General features: G+C 43.5%; 1 protein-coding gene across 2 annotated transcripts in view; it reads left to right on the top strand.

Moving 5' to 3' along the window:
- The first annotated feature begins 743 nt into the window (after positions 1–743).
- Positions 744–22,196, top strand: part of DGCR2 (DiGeorge syndrome critical region gene 2) — a 78,661-nt gene continuing 57,208 nt past the window's right edge. The window contains exons 1-2 of one of the 2 annotated variants that reach the window (XM_060249419.1): positions 744–1,051; positions 21,177–21,209. In XM_060249419.1, the coding sequence (XP_060105402.1) occupies positions 973–1,051; positions 21,177–21,209 (112 nt within the window). In that variant the 5' untranslated portion in view covers positions 744–972. The remainder of the gene's footprint in view (positions 1,052–21,176; positions 21,210–22,196) is intronic. The other variant, XM_060249420.1, reaches the window with a different exon arrangement.

The raw sequence follows: 22,196 nt of genomic DNA, 5'->3' as shown, positions 1-22,196 counted from the left end.
TTCTCTCCAAGGAAACTAATCAGGGCTGGCCCTGCTAGTAGGCAAACTAGGTGCCCGCATGTAACTTGGTGACTTTATCAGTGCGGGGGAGGGGGGAGCACCAGAAGTTCCCCAAACACACCACACAGTCAACTCACCAGGAAGCAAGCCCCACTGAATGCAAGGAGGAACGTTTATTCCTAGTAAACAGACATAGGATCCTTTTAAAAAGGTAAGATGTTACGCGCACTCACCGGGGAGTAAGCGGACGGAACACAGTGGAAGTTATTCTAGAGTAAACAGGCACTGCATCAGGGTCATAGACGGCAACAGACTGACAACAATGCAGTCCAAAAGCGTGTTTACTCAGGAGTAAACCCCAATGAATGCAATGACTCTTACTCCCCAAGTCCCATTAAATAAGATTTCAGCCTTCCTCGGGAGATCAACTTCACTGCAACCGAGTAAACCGACTAATCAATGGGCGGCCACCAGACAACTTGTAATGTTGACTCAGGAGTAAGCTCGCGAAGTCCAATGGGACGACTCCTTTACAGGTAGGCGCGCGGCTCCCCCCTCCTCTCAGCGAGGCGCCTGGGCTTTCCGCCGCGACTCTGCGTCCCCGCCCTCATTAGCCATTCACCTATGCAGATTTCCAGGCCCGAGGCCACGCCTCCCGCCTCCCCATTGGCTGCGCGGCTCGGCGGCGAAGCGAGGGGGGGGTGTCGCGAGGAAGGAGGGGGGGGGAGCGCGGCCGCCATCTTGTGCGTGTACCTAGAGCCGGGCAAGCGAGTGGCCGCTTGGCGCGCCAGTGGCGGCGGAAGGTGGCCTCCTGTGGAGAAAAAGGAATTATTCTCTTCGAGCCACCCTCGGGGACCCGGCTGCGAGGAAGAAACAAGGGACCCCGGCTGCGACGAGGCACCCTTCCCATCCTTTCTCCTCCCTCCCAGGGGGTTTATGGTGCTGCGCTGGGGGAGGATGAACGGAGGATAAATGGTGCCCAAGGCAGACAGCGGCACCTTCCTCCTCCTCTTCCTCCTAGTGCTCAGCATCACCGAGCCGTTGCGGCCAGGTACGGGCGCTGGGAAGGGACACGCCGAGGGGGGGAAGGCCTAGGGAGGAGGTGAGGGGGGCTGAAAGAAGACCCCCCCCTTTATTCAGACGCCTCTGAGAGCTTTTCAGAGTGACCCTGGGGGAGGGGCCGAGCTTTGGAAAGGGGGAGCCCCCCTGGGGAAAGTAGTCCTCCCCCCAGGACCTGCACCAGTTTGAATGCTCGGGGTTAAAAGAAAGCGTTTTGTTTTGAAGGGTTACCTTAACAAAGAGGGGCTCAGTTCGGGGATTTGTCTTTCCTAAAGAAGGGTGGGGGGGACGCCTCTCTGTGGCTGGGAAGAATGGGCAGCTCTGGTGACTTCCCCGGAGCCTGCATCCGTTGCAATACCGGGGTGGGGGGAAGCGTGAGTGTTTGCCTTCGCCTTCTTGAAAAGAGGGGACACCAAGTATCTAGCTTTTCAATTGTTATTTGTTCATGTTTTTACCGCTTGAAATTGTAACTGAATATGTTGTTTTTGATTTGACTGTTAGCCGTCCTGAGTCGGCTAGCGGAGTGGGCGGCATATAAATCTAAGGCAAATAAATAAAATAAATTTGGAAGAACAAGGAGACCCTTGTGGCTTTCAGGAGATTGCGGGTGTTGAAACTATCCTGTCTGTGTATCAGGGTTTGTTTTGGTAAAGAGGAGCTAAATCCTGAATAGGGGAGATCCCTCCTTTTTGGGTAGGGGCAAAGTGGGGAGGGGGGAGCTTGGTGGTTTCTTTAAAACTTGACTCAAAAGTACTGTCAGGTAGTTTTGATAAGGATAAGTGTTTTTGTTACTCATCTTTGGAGGGTGTGTGTGTAAGCTCTTGTGGTCCGCTAGCAGAGTGGGCGGCATATAAATCTAAGGCAAATAAATAAAATAAATTTGGAAGAATGAGGAGACCCTTGTGGCTTTTAGGAGATTGCGGGTGTTGAAACTATCGTGTGTGCGTGTGCGTGTGTGTGTGTGTGTTGGTAAAGAGGAGCTAAATCCTGAATAGGGGAGATTCCTCCTTTTTGGGTAAGGGCGAAGTGGGGAGGGGGGAGCTTGGTGGTTTCTTTAAAACTTGACTCAAAGCACTGTCAGGTAGTTTTGGTAAAGAGAAGTGTCTTTGTTACTCATCTTTGGTGTGTGTGTGTGTGTGTGTGTGTAAGCCCTTGTATTTTCTCAGGACCTCTGGGTATTAGTAGAGGGGAGGGTTTGCTCTGGTAAGATGTAGCAGGGGGGAGCCCCTTTTTGACTATGAAGGAAAAGTGTGTTTGTTTCTTTGAAAGTGTTTCAGAATACTGTTCAGTGCAAAGGGCGGGGATGGGTGACTGTTTGTATTGTAGGGTTTGTCTGAATGTTCAGGTTTTGCCTTACTGAAGCTAAGATGTCCTTCTCTTGGTTGGGGTGATATAGTGGGGAGCTCTGAGATTTTGGGGATGAGGGTCTTTTGGAAGGTTTCGCTTGCTGAAGGGCATCATTCAGACGGCATCCCATGAATTCTGAATTAGAGAGTTGCTGTGAACTTTGGGTGAACATTGGCCTCTGCAGTAGGTGGCTGAGCACAATCCTGTGCGGAATTATTTTAATCCGAGCCCACTGAAAGCTGTATAGCCTGGAGTAACACTACATTGGATTGAGCTGTAAATCTGGAAGAGTAGGAGGAGCCCTTGGTGTTTTCCTAAGAACTATGCATCAAAGTATTGATCAAAACTTGGGCTGCTGTGTTGTCTAGGGTTGCGCTTACTGAAGTGAAGCGCCTCTCCTTTGTTCTATGAATAGTGGGGAGCCTATGTTAGTTTCCTAGGAACTGGATTAAAGTACTAGAATTATGTTGAGTGAGGAAGTTCTCAGAGTTCGTCTTTGCAAAGACCTTACTCACCCATGCAGCAGAATAAGGCGGCAGTCAGCTGAAGTGGTAGAAGAGCCATTACCTTCAAGCTACATCTAGAGAGGGTCAAATTTTGGAATCCTCTCCTATGTAAATAGCACCCCACAAGCAAAATCAACACAGTAGACTGAAGGGGTGTGTGTGTGTGGATCTTTCTGCTTTCTGTGCTACTTTTCTGTTTCCATTGGACATATTATGCAAATAAGTGTTCCAAGTGGAATGTTATCACCTACAATCTGAAGTGTTGCATTTCGTTCTTCTACCTCATTCTTTGGTATATGCAAGCTAGGCCTGAGTTTGGAGGGATGCTGTAACTGAAGACAGTTAGGGTAAAGGTCACTTGAAAGTGCAGTGCAGAAGACAGAATTAAACCGCAGTGGTCAAAGCCCCCAGAAGAGGGGGCTTTGAGTTATAGCCAGATGTCAAAGGAGCATGAGATTTACTTTGGAATTGTGTTATGTAGACAAAGGAGCAGTGTCCAAAATATGTGGTGGAGCTGAGAAAGGTTCTGAAACCTATCCAAGAGATGTAGGAAGACTTCAGAACAGCTTGGGGCATGACAATTATGGTTACCATGGAATTTGTTTTAACAAGTGCATATCCCAAAGTTTATTTAAGAAAGTTTAGGATCTTGGGTGGGGAGTAACCAGGAAATTGAACAATGAAGTGTTCAGGGTCGTGGGAATTGTGATCAGGGGAGATGATGTGTACTAGAGCACTGGGTGATGAGTCTGAGGGTGTGTCTGTATGTGGTGGAGTGCACAGGTGCACAAGAAAGAAAAGATAAAGGAAATACTGGGACAAGTTATGATAACTGGTCTTGCTATAATACAAGCAGTTCTCTACATGTACTTTTGCAGTGGCCTTGCTTAGAAGATATTCTTGAGTTTGGAGTGCCTAAATTACTATATTGTTTTCTTTTGTAATATGCTGGTGAGGAAGAGTATGTTGGCAGCCTGTTTCCCTGGGTGATGGAGCAGAAAACAGTAAAGCCTCCAGTGCTTTGTTGGCAGGTACTTTGAGGTGTCTGTTCTGAGATTTGGTTATTGATTTAAGCTTTCAGATTCTTTCAGGTGCTTTAGTTTGCTGGTCACGTATATGAAAAATTGCTGCTTTGTCCACCCGTTGCTTATATACAGAAGCAGTTTGGGGTGAAGAAGAAGCAGGGGCGTATGCAGAATGAGGTTCAGAGTGCAGTGGGAGAGCCAGTTTGGTGTAGTGGTTAAGTGAGCGGACTTTTATCTGGGAGAACCGGGTTTGATTCCCCACTCCTTCACTTGCACCTGCTAGCATGGCCTTGGGTCAGCCATAGCTCTGGCAGAGGTTGTCCTTGAAAGGGCAGCTGCTGAGAGAGCCCTCTCCAGCCCCACCCACCTCACAGGGTGTCTGTTGTGGGGGAGGAAGGTAAAGGAGATTGTGAGCCGCTCTGAGACTCTTCGGAGTGGAGGGCGGGATATAAATCCAATATCATCTTCTTCTTCTAGCTACTGATGGTAACTGGATTTGTTGCTCTGTTTCGAATGTGGTTTGGCATGCTATTGATTGTTAGTTTGTGCAAAATTTGCACCCATCTGTGGAGAAAGCACAATATATAAATATTAACTCTGTGATGCTTTAACTCTGTGATGCATCTTGATGCTTTAACTCTGTGCTGCTTTAACTCTGTGATGCATCCCTGTATGGGAACTGGGGTTTTGATTCAACAGGAAGAAGAAGACGACTGCAGATTTATACCCTGTCCTTCTCTCAGAGACTCAGAGCGGCTTACAATCTCTCTCTTGCCTCTCTTGCCAGCTAGATTGCTTTGAAAGGTGCTTCTGTCAGGAAAGCATCTGCAAGAGGCCATGATGTAACATTTCCAAAGTAATGTGGCTGAGTTACATAAGTGTCGATTACATGTGTATTGTCAACATGACCAGGAACGTAGGGGATGTTTGAGGTTGTATTTATCACAGATTTGGAGGAACAATTGTAAATATTCTTTGTGAAAATGCTCTTGGCTTGTGTTATATAATATTGTTGCCTGCAGGATTTAACAGGTTTTGCTGCCTGTGCCGTTGTGTATAAGGATATGATAGAACTTGAACTGTGAGCTCATAGCGAAATCAAGTTGCAGCTTGTCAGTTTGCTTGATTGCTGATGCAAGCGCTGTTATGAGCACAAAGTTTAAGATCTGATGATAGGACTAAAAATCTTTAGGATATACCCTAGCCTTCAGGTGTTTTGCTTTGAAAGAATGTTATTTGTTGTGCTGCAAGATGATCGTATATTTTTCCTATCTCATTCTTTCCTCTCTTTGTATTTTAGTGGCATTTAAAAACCTGGCCACAAGGTGTGTGGAGTTTGCAATTGGAAGCTTTAGCCCCTAGAACAATCAAAGCAACAAGGAAGCAGGTTATTGAATTTTTCCCCACAGAAATATTTTTCTGTATGAACTTCTGCCTAATCCTTGGGGTTGCATCCCTGTATGGGAACTGGGTTTTTGATTCAACAGAAAGAAGACTGCAGATTTATACCCCGTCCTTCTCTCTGAATCAGAGACTCAGAGCAGCTTACAATCTCCTATATCTTCTCCCCCCACAACAGACATCCTGTGAGGTGGGTGGGGCTGAGAGAGCTCTTATAGCAGCTGCCCTTTCTAGGACAACTCTGCGGGAGTTATGGCTAATCCAAGGCCATTCCAGCAGGTGCAAGTGGAGGAGTGGGGAATCAAACCCAGTTCTTCCAGATAAGAGTCCACGCACTTAACCACTACACCAACTGGCTCTCACACCAAACTGGACTATGTGGTTTGGGAGGAGGAAATGTGCATTCAAGAGGAAGGTTTTTTTTTTAAGTATCTAGTGTGGTTGTTCATGTTGATAAAAGAGGCAGGCTCCATATTAAGCTATGAATTGTCCTGTCGTTTCAGCAGCATGATTGCCTGGGATGAGAATTCTGGAGAAGCTTTTGGTTATTTGCCGGGTTTCCATGTGTGCCCTTCATCTTCTGTGATACATATTTAACTAGCATATGTATGCGCACGTTCATATTGAAACCAAGGGAAGAGTTTAAAAGTGACTAGTGATGCCTTCTGTTAGTGCTTGAAATTCTTATATTTTGAATGTTTAGCTCTTAGGCTGGTGGAGTCTATCTCCTGGCTCATTACGCCATTAAGAAATTAACAGAATGGATTTGAATGTTACAGATAAGGAAGCAACCGCAAGAACAGGGAGATTGCTTAAGGCTTTTACTGTAATACACCTTTTCTCCCTGCTGCTTTGGCCCTCTTAACAAACAGACCCATCTGTAGCACAGTGCCCCTTATTCTTATTTAGCTAACAGCTTGTAAAGATGGAGAGTTTTGCCCTTGATCTTTAATACGTGTATTCAAAAGCTGTTTCTTACATAATGTTTTTAGTGTTTCAGAGCAGCTCAGCTCTGAATTTTCTTGTCCCACCCTACCTCAAGGACCTGTTTTTTGAAAAAAAAAAATCTTCAGGTACTTTAAAATTACCTGTTCAAGGAGCTGAGGAGAAGGGAGCAGAAGGTGAAGTTCTGAAGTGTTTCTTGCTCTGTCACTCTCAGCTTCCCCCTCTTTGCTTAGCTCGCCAGTTGGTGAGTTTCAGGAGGTGGTAGTGCTAATCTCCCATCTGTCGCCTCTTCTGCCCCTGACTTGTGCATTCTTCCTGGTGAGGCTTCACTTCCAGAAGCGCATTGTGGTATAGATACTTCCTGTCTAGTGTCTGCTCTTTGCTGAGCTGTCCATGGTGACCGGTTGTCACTTGGAGCAACTTACTATGCACAGTTTGTCAATCTTAAAGGAGAGATCTAGGCTGCTAATCTTGCTCCGACTGCTTCCTTCAGGAAACGTCTCCAAGATAATATTTAAACAATTAATGAAGTGCTTGTGCTTTCCCCGATGGTGTGTAATGAGGCAGACGATACAGAGGGGTGCAAGTCTGTTTAAGGAATCCTTCCCTAAACTTTACACCCTAAGATCTAGAAATGCAGGGAATTTTGCAGTTGGGTTAGGTAACTGAAAGACAGAAGTTCATAAGGACAGATTTCTTATCAGTTTTTTTTTGCGGGTGGAGAATACTTTGGTAAAAAAGGTATGAAGTTCTACCAGATCACCTCATTACGCATGTATCTAGCTGAGAAAAGAAGATGATGATGATATTGGATTCATATCCCACCCTTCACTCAGAATCTCAGAGCGGCCAACAATCTCCTTTACCTTCCTCCCCCACAACAGACACCCTTTGAGGTAGGTGGGGCTGAGAGAGCTCCCACAGAAGCTGCCCTTTCAGGGACAGCTCTGTGAGAGATATGACTGACCCAAGGCCATTCCAGCAGCTGCAAGTGGAGGAGTGGGGAATCAAGCACGGTTCTCCCAGATAAGAGTCTGTGCACTTAACCACTACACCAAACTGGCTCCTTGCATCACCTGCCTTGGATAGGGCCATCAAACAAAGAGGAAGCAGCTGGTAAGCTGCCTCTATAATGCCTGGAGTACAGCTGAGAGTCCCTTTCCATCCTCCATATTTGGCAATGTTCACAATGAAAAGTAGTAGTTAAATGAATAAATGTTGCTCCATATTCTCCTTCTGGTTAATATGGTCTGGTAATAGTATTAAATGTTTTCTGTATAGAATAAATGATAGGCAGTGTTTTAATTTTGTTGCTAACTAGTCTCATTTAGAGGTCTATTGTAAACCTGCATTAATCGAGACAACTAGTAATTGATGCAAGCCCTCTACTGCCATGTTGTATGGTCCTGCATTTCAGCTAAAATTATGACTGTTGTAACTTCGGACTATTTATAAAGAGTCTCCAAGGACTGCTGCAAGTAAAGGGTGTTGCCATGGACATAGGTCACAGAGGCAAGGAGTCCATCCTCAGATAGTTGCAATGACTGCCAATAGATAACTGGTTTTTTCTCCTCTTCACCTCAGGATCTGTGTTTCATATTCCTGCTTTCAATTGGTGTGGGATTCAGCCTTTGAGAGAAAGTATAAAAATATAATAAAATATCCTAAAAACACATGCTTGGTTTTTTTGTTACATTGGAGTGTGTATTCTACCCATATCCTACTACTCTATTCAGCAAGGTGTATTTGTTTGTTAAAATATTTATACCCAACCTTTTTACTCAAGTAGGAAGGCTCCTTAGGCAGGAGGAACACTCCTTGGAAGATGTTTGGATCCAGCACATCATTTATAATAAACAGTTGCCCCAGAGTACCAAACACGGCCCATCTGAAATGGGTCCTAATTATTTATCCCATATCTGGCTCCTGTAGTTTTCACGTGCACTTCCTGTTGCTGAAATGGGATTATGTGCACATCACTAATGTCACTTTGACAGTGCCACTTACCTCAGTAGGGAATGTGGACTTAATCCAGATTCTTTGCTCTTCCTTGAGGTGGACTGGGAAACAAAAACAAGCCAGGAGGAGTGGTTCTTGTGATGCTGTGAACCAATAACACAGGGCTGCATCAGCAGTGGGTATTAGGTCATCCGTTGCTGCCTCCTGCTAATTGGTCACATGGATCATAAATGTTACTGAAGGGTCTGAGGCACTAGCAGAGTTGTTGGGACTTGACTGCGCTTGTTCTTGGCTTGCAGCCACACTGCAAAGTAGAGGCCCATTAGGAAATTTCCCTGTAAATTAAATGGCCAGTCTGCTCCCGCTCACCCCACCCGAGCCAGCTGATTGATGCTGTCATAGTTAATATTGCTGCCCCTGTTTTTTTTGCAAACATGTGCACAAAAAACTTAAACGCGTAGCCTGTTGCTGCATGCACATGAACTCAGGCTCTTGGCCTAAGCACAGCTTCTCTTAAACACAGTATTGTTTTGATTCATATGGAAGCTCTTAAATAGGTTGGTTTACTTGCACAATTATCTGGCAAAGTGACTAGTATTGAGACGTTATTGTGACCAAACTGTATGTTAAGGCTGCAAGTCAGTATCATGAAAATGTATGTGTGCGCCAGCCTCTGAGCTGGATTTGTGCATATATGTTATGTATGTGGATAAATTCAGCAGTGATCTCTAGTTTCTGTCATAGCTGTTTTGCTTGGTTTTATATACCTAAGGGACAGAATTAGGAGTCGGATTGGGGGAGCATATGGACAGTACTTGATTTACAATGGTTTGTGACCTATGTATTGCTTCCATGTACTAGTGTGTTATACTTATTGCTAGTTGCATCCCAGAACTGCAAATGTGATTTTGGGCTGCATTGACAGAAATATGGTGTCCAGATGATGTAAAGTGATAGTATCACTTCACTCTACTCTGATTAGACCTCACTTGGAGTATTGTGGTTGGTTTTGGGCACAGAAGTTTAAGGAGGATGTTGACAAGCTGGAATATTTCCAAAGGAGGGCAACAGCGATGATGAGCAGGCTGGAGACAAAGTCCTACAAGGAAAGGTAGAAGAAGATGGGTGTGGTTAGCCTGGAGAGGAAGCAGCTGAGAGATAATATGATAGCCATCTTCAGGAATTTGAAAGGCTGTCACATAGATGATGGAGCAGAGTTGTTTTCTGTTGCACCAGAAGGTTGGACCAGAACCAGCAGAATGAAATTGAATCAAAGGTGTTTTCAGCTAACCATTAGGAAGAACTTCCTGGCAGTATGGTTCCTCAATGGAACAGGCTTCCCCAATAGGTGGTGGGCTCTCCGTCTTTGAAGATTTTTAAGCTGAGTCTAGATAGGTATCTGACAGCAATGCTGATTCTGTGAATTTAGGCAGATCATGAGAGGGAGAGTAGGAAGGGATGAAACAGTGCTCTCCTCTTGTGGCCCTTTGTTAAATGCTAGGTTAATGCCAATTGACACTTCAGGGTCAGAAAGGCATTTCCTCTGGACCAGATTGGCCTGGGGATCCTTTCTCTGGTTATAGAGCAGGGGTCACGGAGGGAGGGGAGGTAGGCAGCTGTGAATTTGCTGCATTATGCAGAGGGTTGGACTAGATGGCCCTTGAGGTCACTTCCAGCTTTATGTTTCTGTATAGCATGAGAAAGCTCCTGCATTGGGTGAGGTAATGCCTTTTATTTTTTTGGTATTTTTATATGTGCTTGTGTGTGTGTGCATGCACTTGGAAGACATGGTGGCCTCTGGTGACTGACCCTTACCAGGGGCCTGGAGGATATTCAGGGAGGTCACTGAATAAAGCCTGTCCTTCCTGACTCCTGGTGTTCCAAGGCGGTCTCCCATCCAAGTACTTGCCAGAATTGACTCTGCTTAACTTCTGATAAAATTGGGCTTGCCTGGCCTATCCGGGTCAGGGCAGGTAGGTCATTTTCTTAATTCTGAAGCTGCAAAGTATATACATGTTATGAGAGAGGCTGCCGTGTCCTGGTGATAGACCACATTCTTTGTAAGCAGAAGTTCCACATTCAGTTTCTATTGACTGAATGAATTTTGGAAATCAAGTGTTGGGAAAGGTCTCGTGCGCCCCACCCCTCTTTAGATGCCAAAAGTCAATCAGAGTATATGGCACTGAGCTAGATGAAAGAATGGTCTAACTTTTTAAAGATGTCTTCAAATACGTTTATACTTAACTTTTGCTACACTGGGGTCTAAGCCTGTGCTTGGTAACATAGATCAAAGGGACTAGGAGCCCCATCTCTAGTGCTGTCACATAGATGTCCCTTCAGGTTCACTGCAAATTCACTGTGGAATCCAGAGACTTTTGGCACCTGTTGTTGATCTATGGGGTTGATGATGTTACTGGAAGAGTGGGGGTTTAAATGGCCTTTAGCAAGAGTAATAGGCAAGATTTTCCAGCCTGGAAGTATGGTGCTTGGTAGGTCTTATGTTTGGAAAGTTCTTGATAGATCTCTCCCCAGCCAGAGACTTTAGTGGTCTCTTAAGTCCCAGATATCACTGGGATTTCCAAGGGTTGTTCTTTGTGGCACTCTTCAGTATTGTACAGGGCACCAATGCTGGTCTTCAGTACGGCCTTGGCATGTTGGATGACAGAGCTGGCAAAAACATAATGGAAACGGGTTTAAACAAGGGCCGTGGTCTGAGGTTTCGAATAATTGCTTAAGACCATAGCTTTTGTAGTGCTGCAGAAATAAACCAGAGGCTTGTGGCATCTTAAAAGACTAACAACAATACAAAAGGTATTGTAATGGCTTGTGTTAATTTCTTAAGGTACCCCAGGACTCCAGTTTCTTTTTTGCTGTGGCAGACTAACATGGCTACCACTCTGGGATTATTTTAATGCTGCAACCTTTGAGGATAACTAATCTGCTTGTGTTAATTAACATTGGCATTAACCTGTTCCAGTTGCATCCACTTCTTCTTTTTTCTCCCTTCAACTTTCTTGCCGTAAGATTAATAGGGCTTGAGAAATGCTGACAAGTTCGATTTAATGCCTGAAATGATCAGGGCAAGAAGTCTTTCATTGGTTTATTGTGTAGAACTCTTACTCAGATGATTATTGCTAAGGGCGATGGAATGTTTTACATATTTCTTCAGAGAGCTATTACTATTCTGTAAGGATTTTAGCAGGGGCCAGCTTTTAAAAAATATTAATCTTATTAGCAGTCAGCAGTGCTGAGTTGCTATTCGTAGTGTCATTGGATGTTGGAGCAAGCCATTCACTAGGCCGCCTAATTGCCCATTGATTTCTCATTTTTGTAGCAATCTTTCCATACCATGGGTAATCAAGGTTACCTGGAGGAAATAATTTAATGTTGTTAAAATCTTGTGTGTGTCTCAGCTAATCAGTGTTGGCTACAAGGTGTGCCATTACAAGGATAATTAAAAATTGATTTGTATCTACTTTTGTCATTAATCTGAATATACTATGATTTCATTTCATCTGTGCTGTACATGCTGGTCTAGAAGCTGGCCCAAACAGTAAAAATACATAAAAACCTAACTTACATTATTTAGATGTGTAGTCTCCTTTTTAAATTTTAAAAAAGTATTAAAGTGGTGTGAATTTAGGCTGTTTGTATGAGACTGCTTTCAAAATAAATACTGTTTTTATAGGCATAGAGTCATGTTTTGTCAGAAGTTTATCACGTTATACATGATGTTGAGCCAGGTGGATAAGAGAGACCTTTGTTTCCCTTCCCATAATACTAGAAATTGGCATCACCTAGTGAAATTGGGTAGTTGGTTCAGTACAGCTAGAGGAATTCATTGACATAAGATGTAGCAATTGTTAGACTGGAGGACTTTAAAAGGGAAATAGACAAGTTCATGGGAGGCAATAGTTATTAACTGTGATGTTTAAATGAAGCCTTCGTGTTGAGAGGCAGTATACTCCTGAGCTCTAGTTGCTGGGGGCAGCAGTTGGGGAACTTCAGGGTTCCTGGGGACATGTGGAGAATGATAGTGAAGCAGATGGACCAGCGGAGCTGTTTTGATGTTATTGCAGATGCTTCTTAAATGTGGTATACTGAAACTGATTGTTAGCTGCCCTGAGTCCGCTTGCGGAGAGGGCGGGATATAAATTTAATGTAATTAATAATAATAAATAAACTGGTCTACCTCCATCACTTGATGAACTTGAGTAAATAACTGACAAAGTAGAATCTTGTCGATAATGTTGAATCTTCATGTTAGAATCATTTGACTATTACTGCTGTTCTTGATAACGTCTTTGCTGCTGGCGCAGTTTTACGAAAATTAGAATCTTGTTAAATTATATTCTGCTGCCTGATATGCATTGCAGGAGAGGCACTCTGGCAATTTTTGCACTTCAGCAAAAGATGCAAGTTCACTTGTGCCAGGCTAATTTTTGAACTCTGGGAGATCTTATTAATTTTTTTAGATAGAAGGGTCGTTATGATAAAACAATTGGTGCACCTAAATGGTGCACAAATCCTCCTCCATAGCATTACAACTAGTAAATGTGAAAAATGTGAAAAATTCTGTTTTGGTATTATGAGTACAGTATATTTTATTAAAACGGTAAAGCATCGGTTGTTTTTGACTCTGGGGTGATGTTGCTTTCACAGTGTTTTCACGGCAGACTTTTTACCGGGGTGGTTTGCCATTGCCTTCCCCAATATTGTATTAGAGGCTTCTTTTAATCAGATGATTGCTGGAGATTGCACTCAGGCAGGACCATGTTGCATGGGGCACTGTGGAAACGTGATAGGTGACCTGTCTGTGTCAAAATAGTGTTGGAAGCAGCCCTGAGTACAGCTGGCGTATTGACTGTTGAGTAGTGTTCCAAGTGCGAGTAGTGTTCCTAAGTCGATTTGGACTGATGCCCGGGCAGCTTTGTCTTGACCACCCACGCTATGCATCTTGATTGGTTTCAGAAGCAGGTGTCAACTTGCCATTCCTCTTCCTCACAAAGATGAAGGGGGGGGGGTGGAATCTAGAGCTGCATTATTGGCATTTCCAGGTGAAAAATCAATCTGATTTCCCATATTGAACTTTGAGTGGAAAGTGTATGAGAGGATGCTAGAGTGTAGAGTAGTGCCAAACTTAATTCATAGAACCATGAGGAAAGGTGGAGCATAAAGTTTTTAATAAATAGCGAATCACTGTTGGTGGTGGCTTTCACTTTTTACCTCAGTTTCAGTCTGTGAGTTATCTTTGTCCCATTTAATCCCCCCCCCCAATCTGTTTGCGAGAGAGGGAGGGGGTTTGCCTTTACAATGACACAGTATTTGATCTGAGGACTTCTTGATTCCTAACTCATTGTTTAGCCACTGTTCTACACCAGCTTGCAAGTAGCACCTTGTAATTTGCAAACTGTGGAATGTTAGGGTGCCAAAATCAGGATGTGACTCTTGGAATCCCACTGATTTACATTTCTGTTGGTGGCAGTTGTCTGCATATCACCAAGCCTATTTTCACAGTCACAGAGGCTAAAAGCATTATCTTAGACTGATGAGTGGTGAAATTTAAACCCAGTACTTTTTACTTGCATATGATTATGGCATATAGACTGTCTTGACTATAGGAGCCTGTGGTTTTGCTGTTTCCTAATTGTTCTTGAAATTATACCCTTGACCAGGTGGTTCTGAGAAGTGTTCAAGGACAAGGTAAAGAAAAACGAGCTGTCTGAGAATATTCATGGGTTTTTCATGTGCTGAGGCCGTAAGTGCAGCCACAGCTCCTTGATTCCTACTGAACACTACCTGTTTTTAAGGGTCAGCAATTATGTGTACTGAATACATGAAGAAAACAAAATAAAATCCAACAAATGTACATCAAAGAAAGGGGTTGCATCAGGTATATGTTTTGTCTCAAAGGCTGGTAGACTTTAGTGGTGGGAGTGAACTCTGCTGCTTTACTGCTGTGAGTTTAGCATGCTCTGGATTCATATTTATAAATATGAATCTTCTCTGCCAGATAGAAAGTTATCATGCACTAACAAGATACGTGTCATAAAAGGGTTACCCATTGCCAGTGAAAGCTGAGGGAACTTAATTGTAAAGTATTTTAGCCTTTTTTGCTCTGTTTCCTCCTCAGGGTTCATCTTGAACCTAAGAAGCCTTGTCAGGCACTTCTGTCTCTTGGAGTTCTTGCAATGATTGCTGTTCACTGGGAGAACAGTAATGTCCCTCCCTGTTTCACATCACATTGCTGCTGTTGGCCTTGCAGTGAAGTAACAGAAAGTTAGGTGCAAGAAGTGCACTACTGAGTGTTAGGCCCAAACTGTGTATTGCATGTAATGTGTGGAAACCGTGGGGACATGCAGCCATATGGCAGCTGCATCTGGAGCACCTCAGGGATCTGGTTTGGATCATGATCACAGACTTCTCATAGTTTTTCCTATCTGAAATGGCCCCAGGGAGCATTATTTGCCTTGCTGGGCTGAATTAACTTGCCTGTGCAACCCTCCCCCTCCCTAAGGATACCGTGCTCCCTGGGACTGTTTCAGGTTGGGAAAATTTTGGAGGGGGAGGCTGATGCCCCCCCCCCCCGCACACCACAGGCCTCTTATGAATTGGGCCCCTGCAGCACTTCATAATTGAATTTCCACAGGGAATTTGCAACTGCAGTCCTGCTGTAAGACTCCATGGCAATCATGTGTTACATGTGGAGTACAGCTTGATGTGTGCTATCCAAAGCAAGGAAGGGCTGCTTCTTACTGGAACAGTGGAACAGTGCTTCTTGGTACTTCCTGTGCCAGTGCTTCTTACTGGAACAGTGGTTCTTGGTACTTCCTGTGCCAGTGCTGATTCTTTAGTTTTGTGGCAGGCTGATCTGTTCACTTGCTTTGAAGTCAAGAGCTGTGGATGCACAAGCCATCTTGGGGGCAACATGGATGCAAGTGAGACTTGGTATTCAGTTGCCACACTATGCAGTCATTTGGAATGTCTTTACTGTAGGGGCTAGGGCTCTTGTTAGCCCATCATGGTGCATGCTCTATGTTTCTTCTAGAGCCTCACATACACATATAAGCTAAACACTAAAAAAAGTGGAGGCATGCAGATTGCTTAGTTTGGGCTTATGTTTATTGAACTCTATACATGTAGGTCTGTGTGTCATTTAAAATTGTTGTGAAGGCTGAGGCATCAGGTGTGCTGGGGGTGGGGAGCAAGCTCCACTGAACAGGCACACTGAAGGTCAGCAAAGGGCTCCTTATTTAATTGATGGTTTTGTAAGTAACCTAGAGTAGTTTTGCAAATATTTGATCATACTAACATGTATACTGACAGGGCACAGTCTAGCCAAAGTCAACCCTCATTGATCTCACTGACTGAGTGTTAACTATGTACTAATTGAATTTGCATCCTTTTTTTCTTCATCAAATTCAAGGTGTCGTATGTAGGGTTCCCTTTTTTGGCAATGACCAAGCCTGCTGACCTTCTGTACAGTTGGTGCATTGTATGACTTTGGAACAGAACCTGCTAAATGGCATTGACATCAATGGGACTTTAAGGATATATGTTGGCTGGCTGGCACACATAGCCCATAATGTTTACGGCTACAACGACTGGATGAAGTTGTTGTTTTCAGCTAATGTGAACAATAAATTGCATTGCGTTTGCCTTTCTTTACAGGCTGAGTGGATGCAGCCTATTAGGCCTGAAGTGACCTGCTTGCCTTTTTAAATGACTAGTCCAGTCTGGAAAAAGCCACTCCCCCACCAGACAAAGATTCCATCTAAACACCTTTCAAAACCTAGACCCAGCTCAAATAATGTGTGGGAAAAAAATCACATGATTTGCCTAGCTTCAGAAGCTTGGGGCCTTTGGAATTTTTGTTCCATTGTTACCCCACTCTGTTAGCTCTGTGCTGGTCTCAGTGTTATAAAATGGTGACGGAAAGTGCCCTCAGTTCACAGCTGATTACAGCTACCTTGTGGGGTTTTCAAGGCCAGAGGCATTCAGAGAGGGTTGGCCATTGCCTGCCTCTGCCTCACAACCCTGGTCTCCCATCCACATATTAGCCATGGCCAACCCTGCTTAGCTTCTGAGATCTGATGAGATCAGGCTATCCGGCTATAAAGATTTGTTCAAAATAAGGTTTTATACAGTATTGCTTGTTTGAAGTTCCCCTTGTGTAATATTTTGGATGGTTCTCCATAGTAGATTGCAACAGTATTAATTCTCACAAGGCAGGTTTTAAACACTAGTTAGTCACGGCAGATTGTTTTTGCTTCTTTAGTGTGTTAATTTCCTTCCTTCATGTAAGACACAAAAGCAGTTTGATGCAATCTTTTTTTTTGGGGGGGGGGGGATCATGAAATTAGTGACGATAGTGGACTGTGAGTTTTACTTGCTAATTTTGTGACTTGTTTGTTGGTCTTAAGGCTGAAGAGAGAGTTGTTGGTTGCCAAACTATAATTGGAAAAAGTTTCTCTGTATAAGAATTGTATTTCATTAAATGTCACAAAGAAAATTGAATCTTTGCCGTTGTGTGGTCCCTCTCCTCATCGACTCTCAGGTTTAAACAAAGATTGAATAGATTTTAGGGTTTTTTTTTTCTAGAGCAAGAGTTTATTATCAAGAATGTAGGTCACCACAATCCATTGGAATAACAGACAAAGCTCAACAGAACTTGTGCATTTCAGTCACCAAATCTTAAGCCGAAGGACTCGGCCTTCATGTTTTCAAAGGCAGATCAGCCATTATTGTTAAAAGTTGGGGGGCTTTTTAAAAAGTCAGGGGGCACCCTTTCCCATCCACTGCAGGGTTTGCTCCTCCCCCCCTTGGAGCTTAAGGGAGGGACGGTGGCTCAGTGGTAGAGCATCTGCTTGGGAAGCAGAAGGTCCCAGGTTCAATCCCTGGCATCTCCAAAAAAGGGTCCAGGCAAATAGGTGTGAAAAACCTCAGCTTGAGACCCTGGAGAGCCGCTGCCAGTCTGAGAAGACAATACTGACTTTGATGGACCAAGGGGCTGATTCAGTATAAGGCAGCTTCATATGTTCATATATGTCTTTGGTGCAACATATGTAGCACAGCTTAACCTAATGAATCTTCCATCACATTGCCCTGTTCCATTTTAAAACTGACAATCTGATTTAGACTCCCTCAATTTTTTTATTTAATTTCCAGCCTGAAGAAGTGTTCTGGTAAACTCAAAATCTTGCTTGTTGCTCTGTGAAGTTTTATTTGGTTCTTTAAAAAAAAAAGTTTTTATGTTTTGGTTTCAGATTTCCCCCCAAACTTATCAAGCTAAATTTTAAAGGGGCAAAAGAAAGAGCACCTTCCTTGCGAAAGCTGTACGACTGTTCTAAGCAAAGAGGTAGCAGAATGAGTGGAAAGTATAACTGTATGTAGAGGTGGTACTGTTGGGTCAAAGCTGAATGGTGGCTGTTGTTGCTGTGATTTGACTTTCCCTTGTGCCAGCACTTGACTTGGACTACTTCCTTGTTTACTTGGTGTCAGGAAGCAATAGTTTCCTCACCAGTAGTTTGGAAGGAAATGTGGTTTTTGATTCAAGTTCCTGTGTTATGTAACTTGCAGTTCTGTTCAGTTTAGGGGGAGGCATTTCTGCTTTCCTTCATATTTGAAGATCTTTGGAAGTTTGGAGAAATACCTTGCTGTTTTTCAGCATAAGAAAGTACCCCTTTTAAACATCCTATGCCTTCCAAGGAGGGAGGGAAGCTGGGGAGATTTTTAACCAGGCATTCCATTCACATAACTCTGGTGTTCTTGCCAATCCTGATGTTCAGCCAAAATGACAAATTTCTTTAGCTTCTTGTTGATCTTCACTGGGCACTGCATCTGGTCCTTTCAGAACAAAGAACAACATTGCAAATGTGGAGTCTGAGCTGGTGGCTTGCAAGAATAAGGCAAAATTAACTGCGATCCAAGTTCATATAGAAACCTGAAGCAATCTTGACTGTGATCTCAACATGAAATGAGCCCCATTGCTGGCAGTGGGATTGATGGCTTTGGCTTGGAGTAGAGCACATGCTTTGTATGCAGGGGATCCCAGATTCATTCGCTGGAATCTCAAGGCAAGGAGGGGTGTGTGTGTGTGAGGCAGCTTCTGCTGCAGCGGGTCTACAAGAATTGGCATTGCATAGAACAAAGTACAATATTAGGACAAGTCTTGAGCTCAGTTGTGGCATCAAAGCAAGTTGTGGTTTGTGCTAACTATAGTTTAAAATCCAAGCTATATTCACTATTATCCAGACCTAGAGTGATGGTTTATCAATTGAGATATCCTGCCAAAACATGACATAAACCACAGTCCCTTGTGGTTTGGCCCATAGAGAACTGAGGCTTGTCAGCTTAGACATCATGCTGAACCATAGCTAAGCATTGCTAGCCATGATTTTCCTTAATGCTTGAATTTGTGTTTGTCTTGCCTGTGATGATAATGCATGGGTTATCCTGTTTCCATGTGTGTAGTCTAGGCAGGGGATCCTATGGTTGTTTGGCAGCCAGAAGTTCTAGCTCTTTAGTGTTACCTGGCTTACACACCACCATACTGTGGTAACTCTGCCATATGATAAGTCTTCACATGAATTGTGTCCAGCTCATAGTTAAGTGGGCCTGGAGTCTTTAAGTTCCTAGCATATTGCCATTATAGTTCATAGGGCTGAACAAAACTACCTTTCCATTCATAGCAGGACAAATTCTACTGTAGGTGCTAACCTCTGTAAGTGCAAGAATAAAGAGCGGGTTTTTTTTTTTGCTTTCATGCCCCAGTTTGCCTTTTAAACAGTAGGCTCTGCAGCGTTACCATTTTCCAGTTTCTTACACATTTTATAGCTTAGAAACTGTGATTTTTTTGGCATCCCATGTTTAAAAGCTGATTGTCATTGATACCTGCTTTTGTTGACCAAATAGCCACTGGCAGCGTGTGTTCTCTTCCCACTTTTGATTCTTGTAATGTCCTGTATACTGAGTGGCTAAAATGGCTCATTGCTGCTGAGACTTGCAACATAGACTGGTATGCACTCCCCCTTCCCGGGAAGCCGATTGAAGATCTGAGCATTCATAGTTGGGATTCCAGAAGACATTCTCTATTCTGGCCTATTGAATGTCATTCAGCTGCTTGTTAAATTGGAATAAGATTAGCAGTGTCTTGCTTATGGTGAAGCACGCATGGAACGCCAATTTCTCCATATTCCTCTGCACTCCTGTACATCACTCCTGGAGTTGTGGGATCTGTATAGCCTCGTGGGTTGTGTGTGGGTAGGGATGAAGACGCCTCGCCCTCTTCTTTTTCATGGATAGGAGAAGAAGGGGAGTTTCATCTTCTCACTGCAGCTTCAGCCCTACATGGCTGTTTCTCCCTGTGGGTCTTGTGACTCCCAAGAAAAATGTTTTGGGAAATTGAATAGTGCTGGAGAAGTAGAGAGGAACATGGGAAAACTATTAATGTAGCATGTTCTGAGTTCATGTGTTTACACTTAAGCCTGATGAAAAGGAAATAATTTGTGGTCTTTTATGCATGTTTAAATAATTGTTTTAGCTACCTTGTAAGCAGTTTTGAGTTCTGTGAAGTAAAAAGGCAGCAATAAATGTTCTGAATTAAAAAGCACAAATTTCCCCTTATTACCCTAAGATAAGTTACCTGGGATGCAGACACTCAGCTGATGTCACTTGCTAGCATATATTGATACTTCATACATTTCAAGTGTACAAAGGGATTCCTGTTCTGTTTCAACAGCCTTACAATGCAGGATTGTATTTATTTCCCCACACTGTTGATTGGGAAGTGTTGCACAAGAATACCTCCTGTTCTAAGGCCTCCAGTGTTTTCTTGCAGATGGGAGATTTGAATCAGGTGCTCTTCAGCTTGGCTATAATGTTGCTTCACTCAGTCATGCCGGTGCTGTTGATGTGCCCTGCAGGTTCCACTTCTCATATTCTCTCTCATATTCTGGGCTAGATATCCTAACTTTTATATAGAAATTAAAAGGACCTTGGATAACTGCTGACTTTCATTTGTATCCCACCTTTCTCCCCTTTGGGGACCCAAGGCTGTTTACATTGTTCTCTTCATTTTATCCTCACAACAACCCTATGAGGTAGGTTAGGGCTGAGTGCATATATGTTTGTGTGACTGGCCTAAGATCACGTGGCAAGCTTCCACTGCAGAGTGGGAATTCAAAGCTGGGTTTCCCAGATCCTAGTCTGCCACTCTAGCCACTATGGAATCATGTAATGAACTAACTTAATAAAAGTGGTAAATAAGATTCAAATTTTACAGAATTCTTTTTACCCTGTACTGCCTGCATTTTGTGTCTACTTGAGCCTGTTGGATTTTTTTTTTGTTAAGAATACTTCCTACATAGTAGGTCTGGCTAGTGAGGAGCTACTTGTTGCATCTGAAGAATTGGGCCCTGGTCAACAAAAGTTATGCTGTAATAAAATTCTGTTCATCTTTAAGGTGCTGCTGGACAACTTCCTTTTAGTCAAGCTTCACATTGCCTATATGTGGTGGGGAGAAACCGGCTTGCTTATGTATTTATTAAATTTATACCATGCCTTTCTTGGAGGGAACTCACAGTGGCATGCATAGTGTTCCCCAGCAGCAGTATCCTATCCTACATTAACTATAGACCTACATAGCCCTTGCAGAGTGGACTTATCCTGCATTTCCAGGCTATTCTACCAGCTTGATGCAAGGAACCCTTCTATATGCTGTCACCTTTCCCCCCCGCCTCTTCTTTCCTTTGAAAAGTTGTATGCAACTCTGTGTAATGGACAGATCTATGAAGCTATAATAAAATGAGGAGTCTTGTGTCCTCGTCAGTTCCTAAAACTGAAATGGAAATGAAAAGTCAGTTGACCTTTCTGGTATTGGTATGTTTAAGTCTCTTACTCTTTTGTAAGTTCTCTTTTACATTTCAAATTGCAGGTTCACGAATAGCTCTGGCAAGACTTCTTTCAGGTGAGTGTCTGATACGGGTAGATGGTTTACAGGGTCTTACTTACCTGACAAAATGGTCTGGTCTTTCATAAACCGTTGAATGTGATGCTGTGTTCCAGTATCACTTTGAAATATTTTAAATATAGGCTCCCAGTGTTGTTCCTGGCCTTCCAGGTACTTCTGTATAGCTTGATAGCTCTCCTTCAATAATAGCATTTTTGTAGAGGAGAATCACACCTTAATTGACATACTGTTAGTTAAATAACATTGAATTTAGCAAAGAACTCTGGGTAAAGGACATTCAGGGAGCTCCCTGAACCATAGTTTGGAGCTATATGAAAGAGCCCTAAGTTTGCTTTTGTGTTCCGCCTTTTCCTGTGCACTTCAAACTAGGTAGGTAAGTACTTCTGGATCTCCAGCAGATTTCAGTTTGTGATTGAAAATGAATTTACAAACTGTAGTTTGGTTTTAGGTAGGTAGCCACGTTGGTCTGCAGAAGAAGAGCAAGATTTGAATCCAGTAGCACCTGAAAGACCAACAAGACACCCCCCCCCCCCCCCCCGGGTATAAGATTTTGAGAGTCAAATCTCCTGTCAGGTAGCTTGTGTTTGCCCTGCAAACCAGGAACAACTTGGAATTTACAATTCTGATTTATGGGGCAAGCACAAACCACAATTTTCCAGTTGAGATGTAATATCAGAATGTGGTTTGTGGGGAACCTGAAAGTAACTAATGAGTTTGTTGGACATGAAGTGAGGCTGAAAAAGGGAGTTTGAACAATTCTGTGGCACCTTGTTGGCTCATTGCAGCCAAATGATGGTGCAGTGCTCCATCTGAATGATACTGGTATGACTTGGCCAGTTTTCAATGCCTGTTGTGTCCTCAGGTTGCATTGGAAGGTTCCTGACCTTCAGAAGCAGCATTTAAGGAGGAAGGATGAGAGGACAAGATGGGAAGAGGAGGTGACACTGGGAATTTGAATGTATGGTCTTTTACATGCTGTTCATC

Source organism: Heteronotia binoei, chromosome 11, assembly GCF_032191835.1.
Source record: "Heteronotia binoei isolate CCM8104 ecotype False Entrance Well chromosome 11, APGP_CSIRO_Hbin_v1, whole genome shotgun sequence".
Lineage (NCBI taxonomy): Eukaryota > Metazoa > Chordata > Lepidosauria > Squamata > Gekkonidae > Heteronotia > Heteronotia binoei.
Note: the sequence above shows the minus strand (reverse complement) of the source record. Positions and strands in the feature narration are given on the sequence as shown.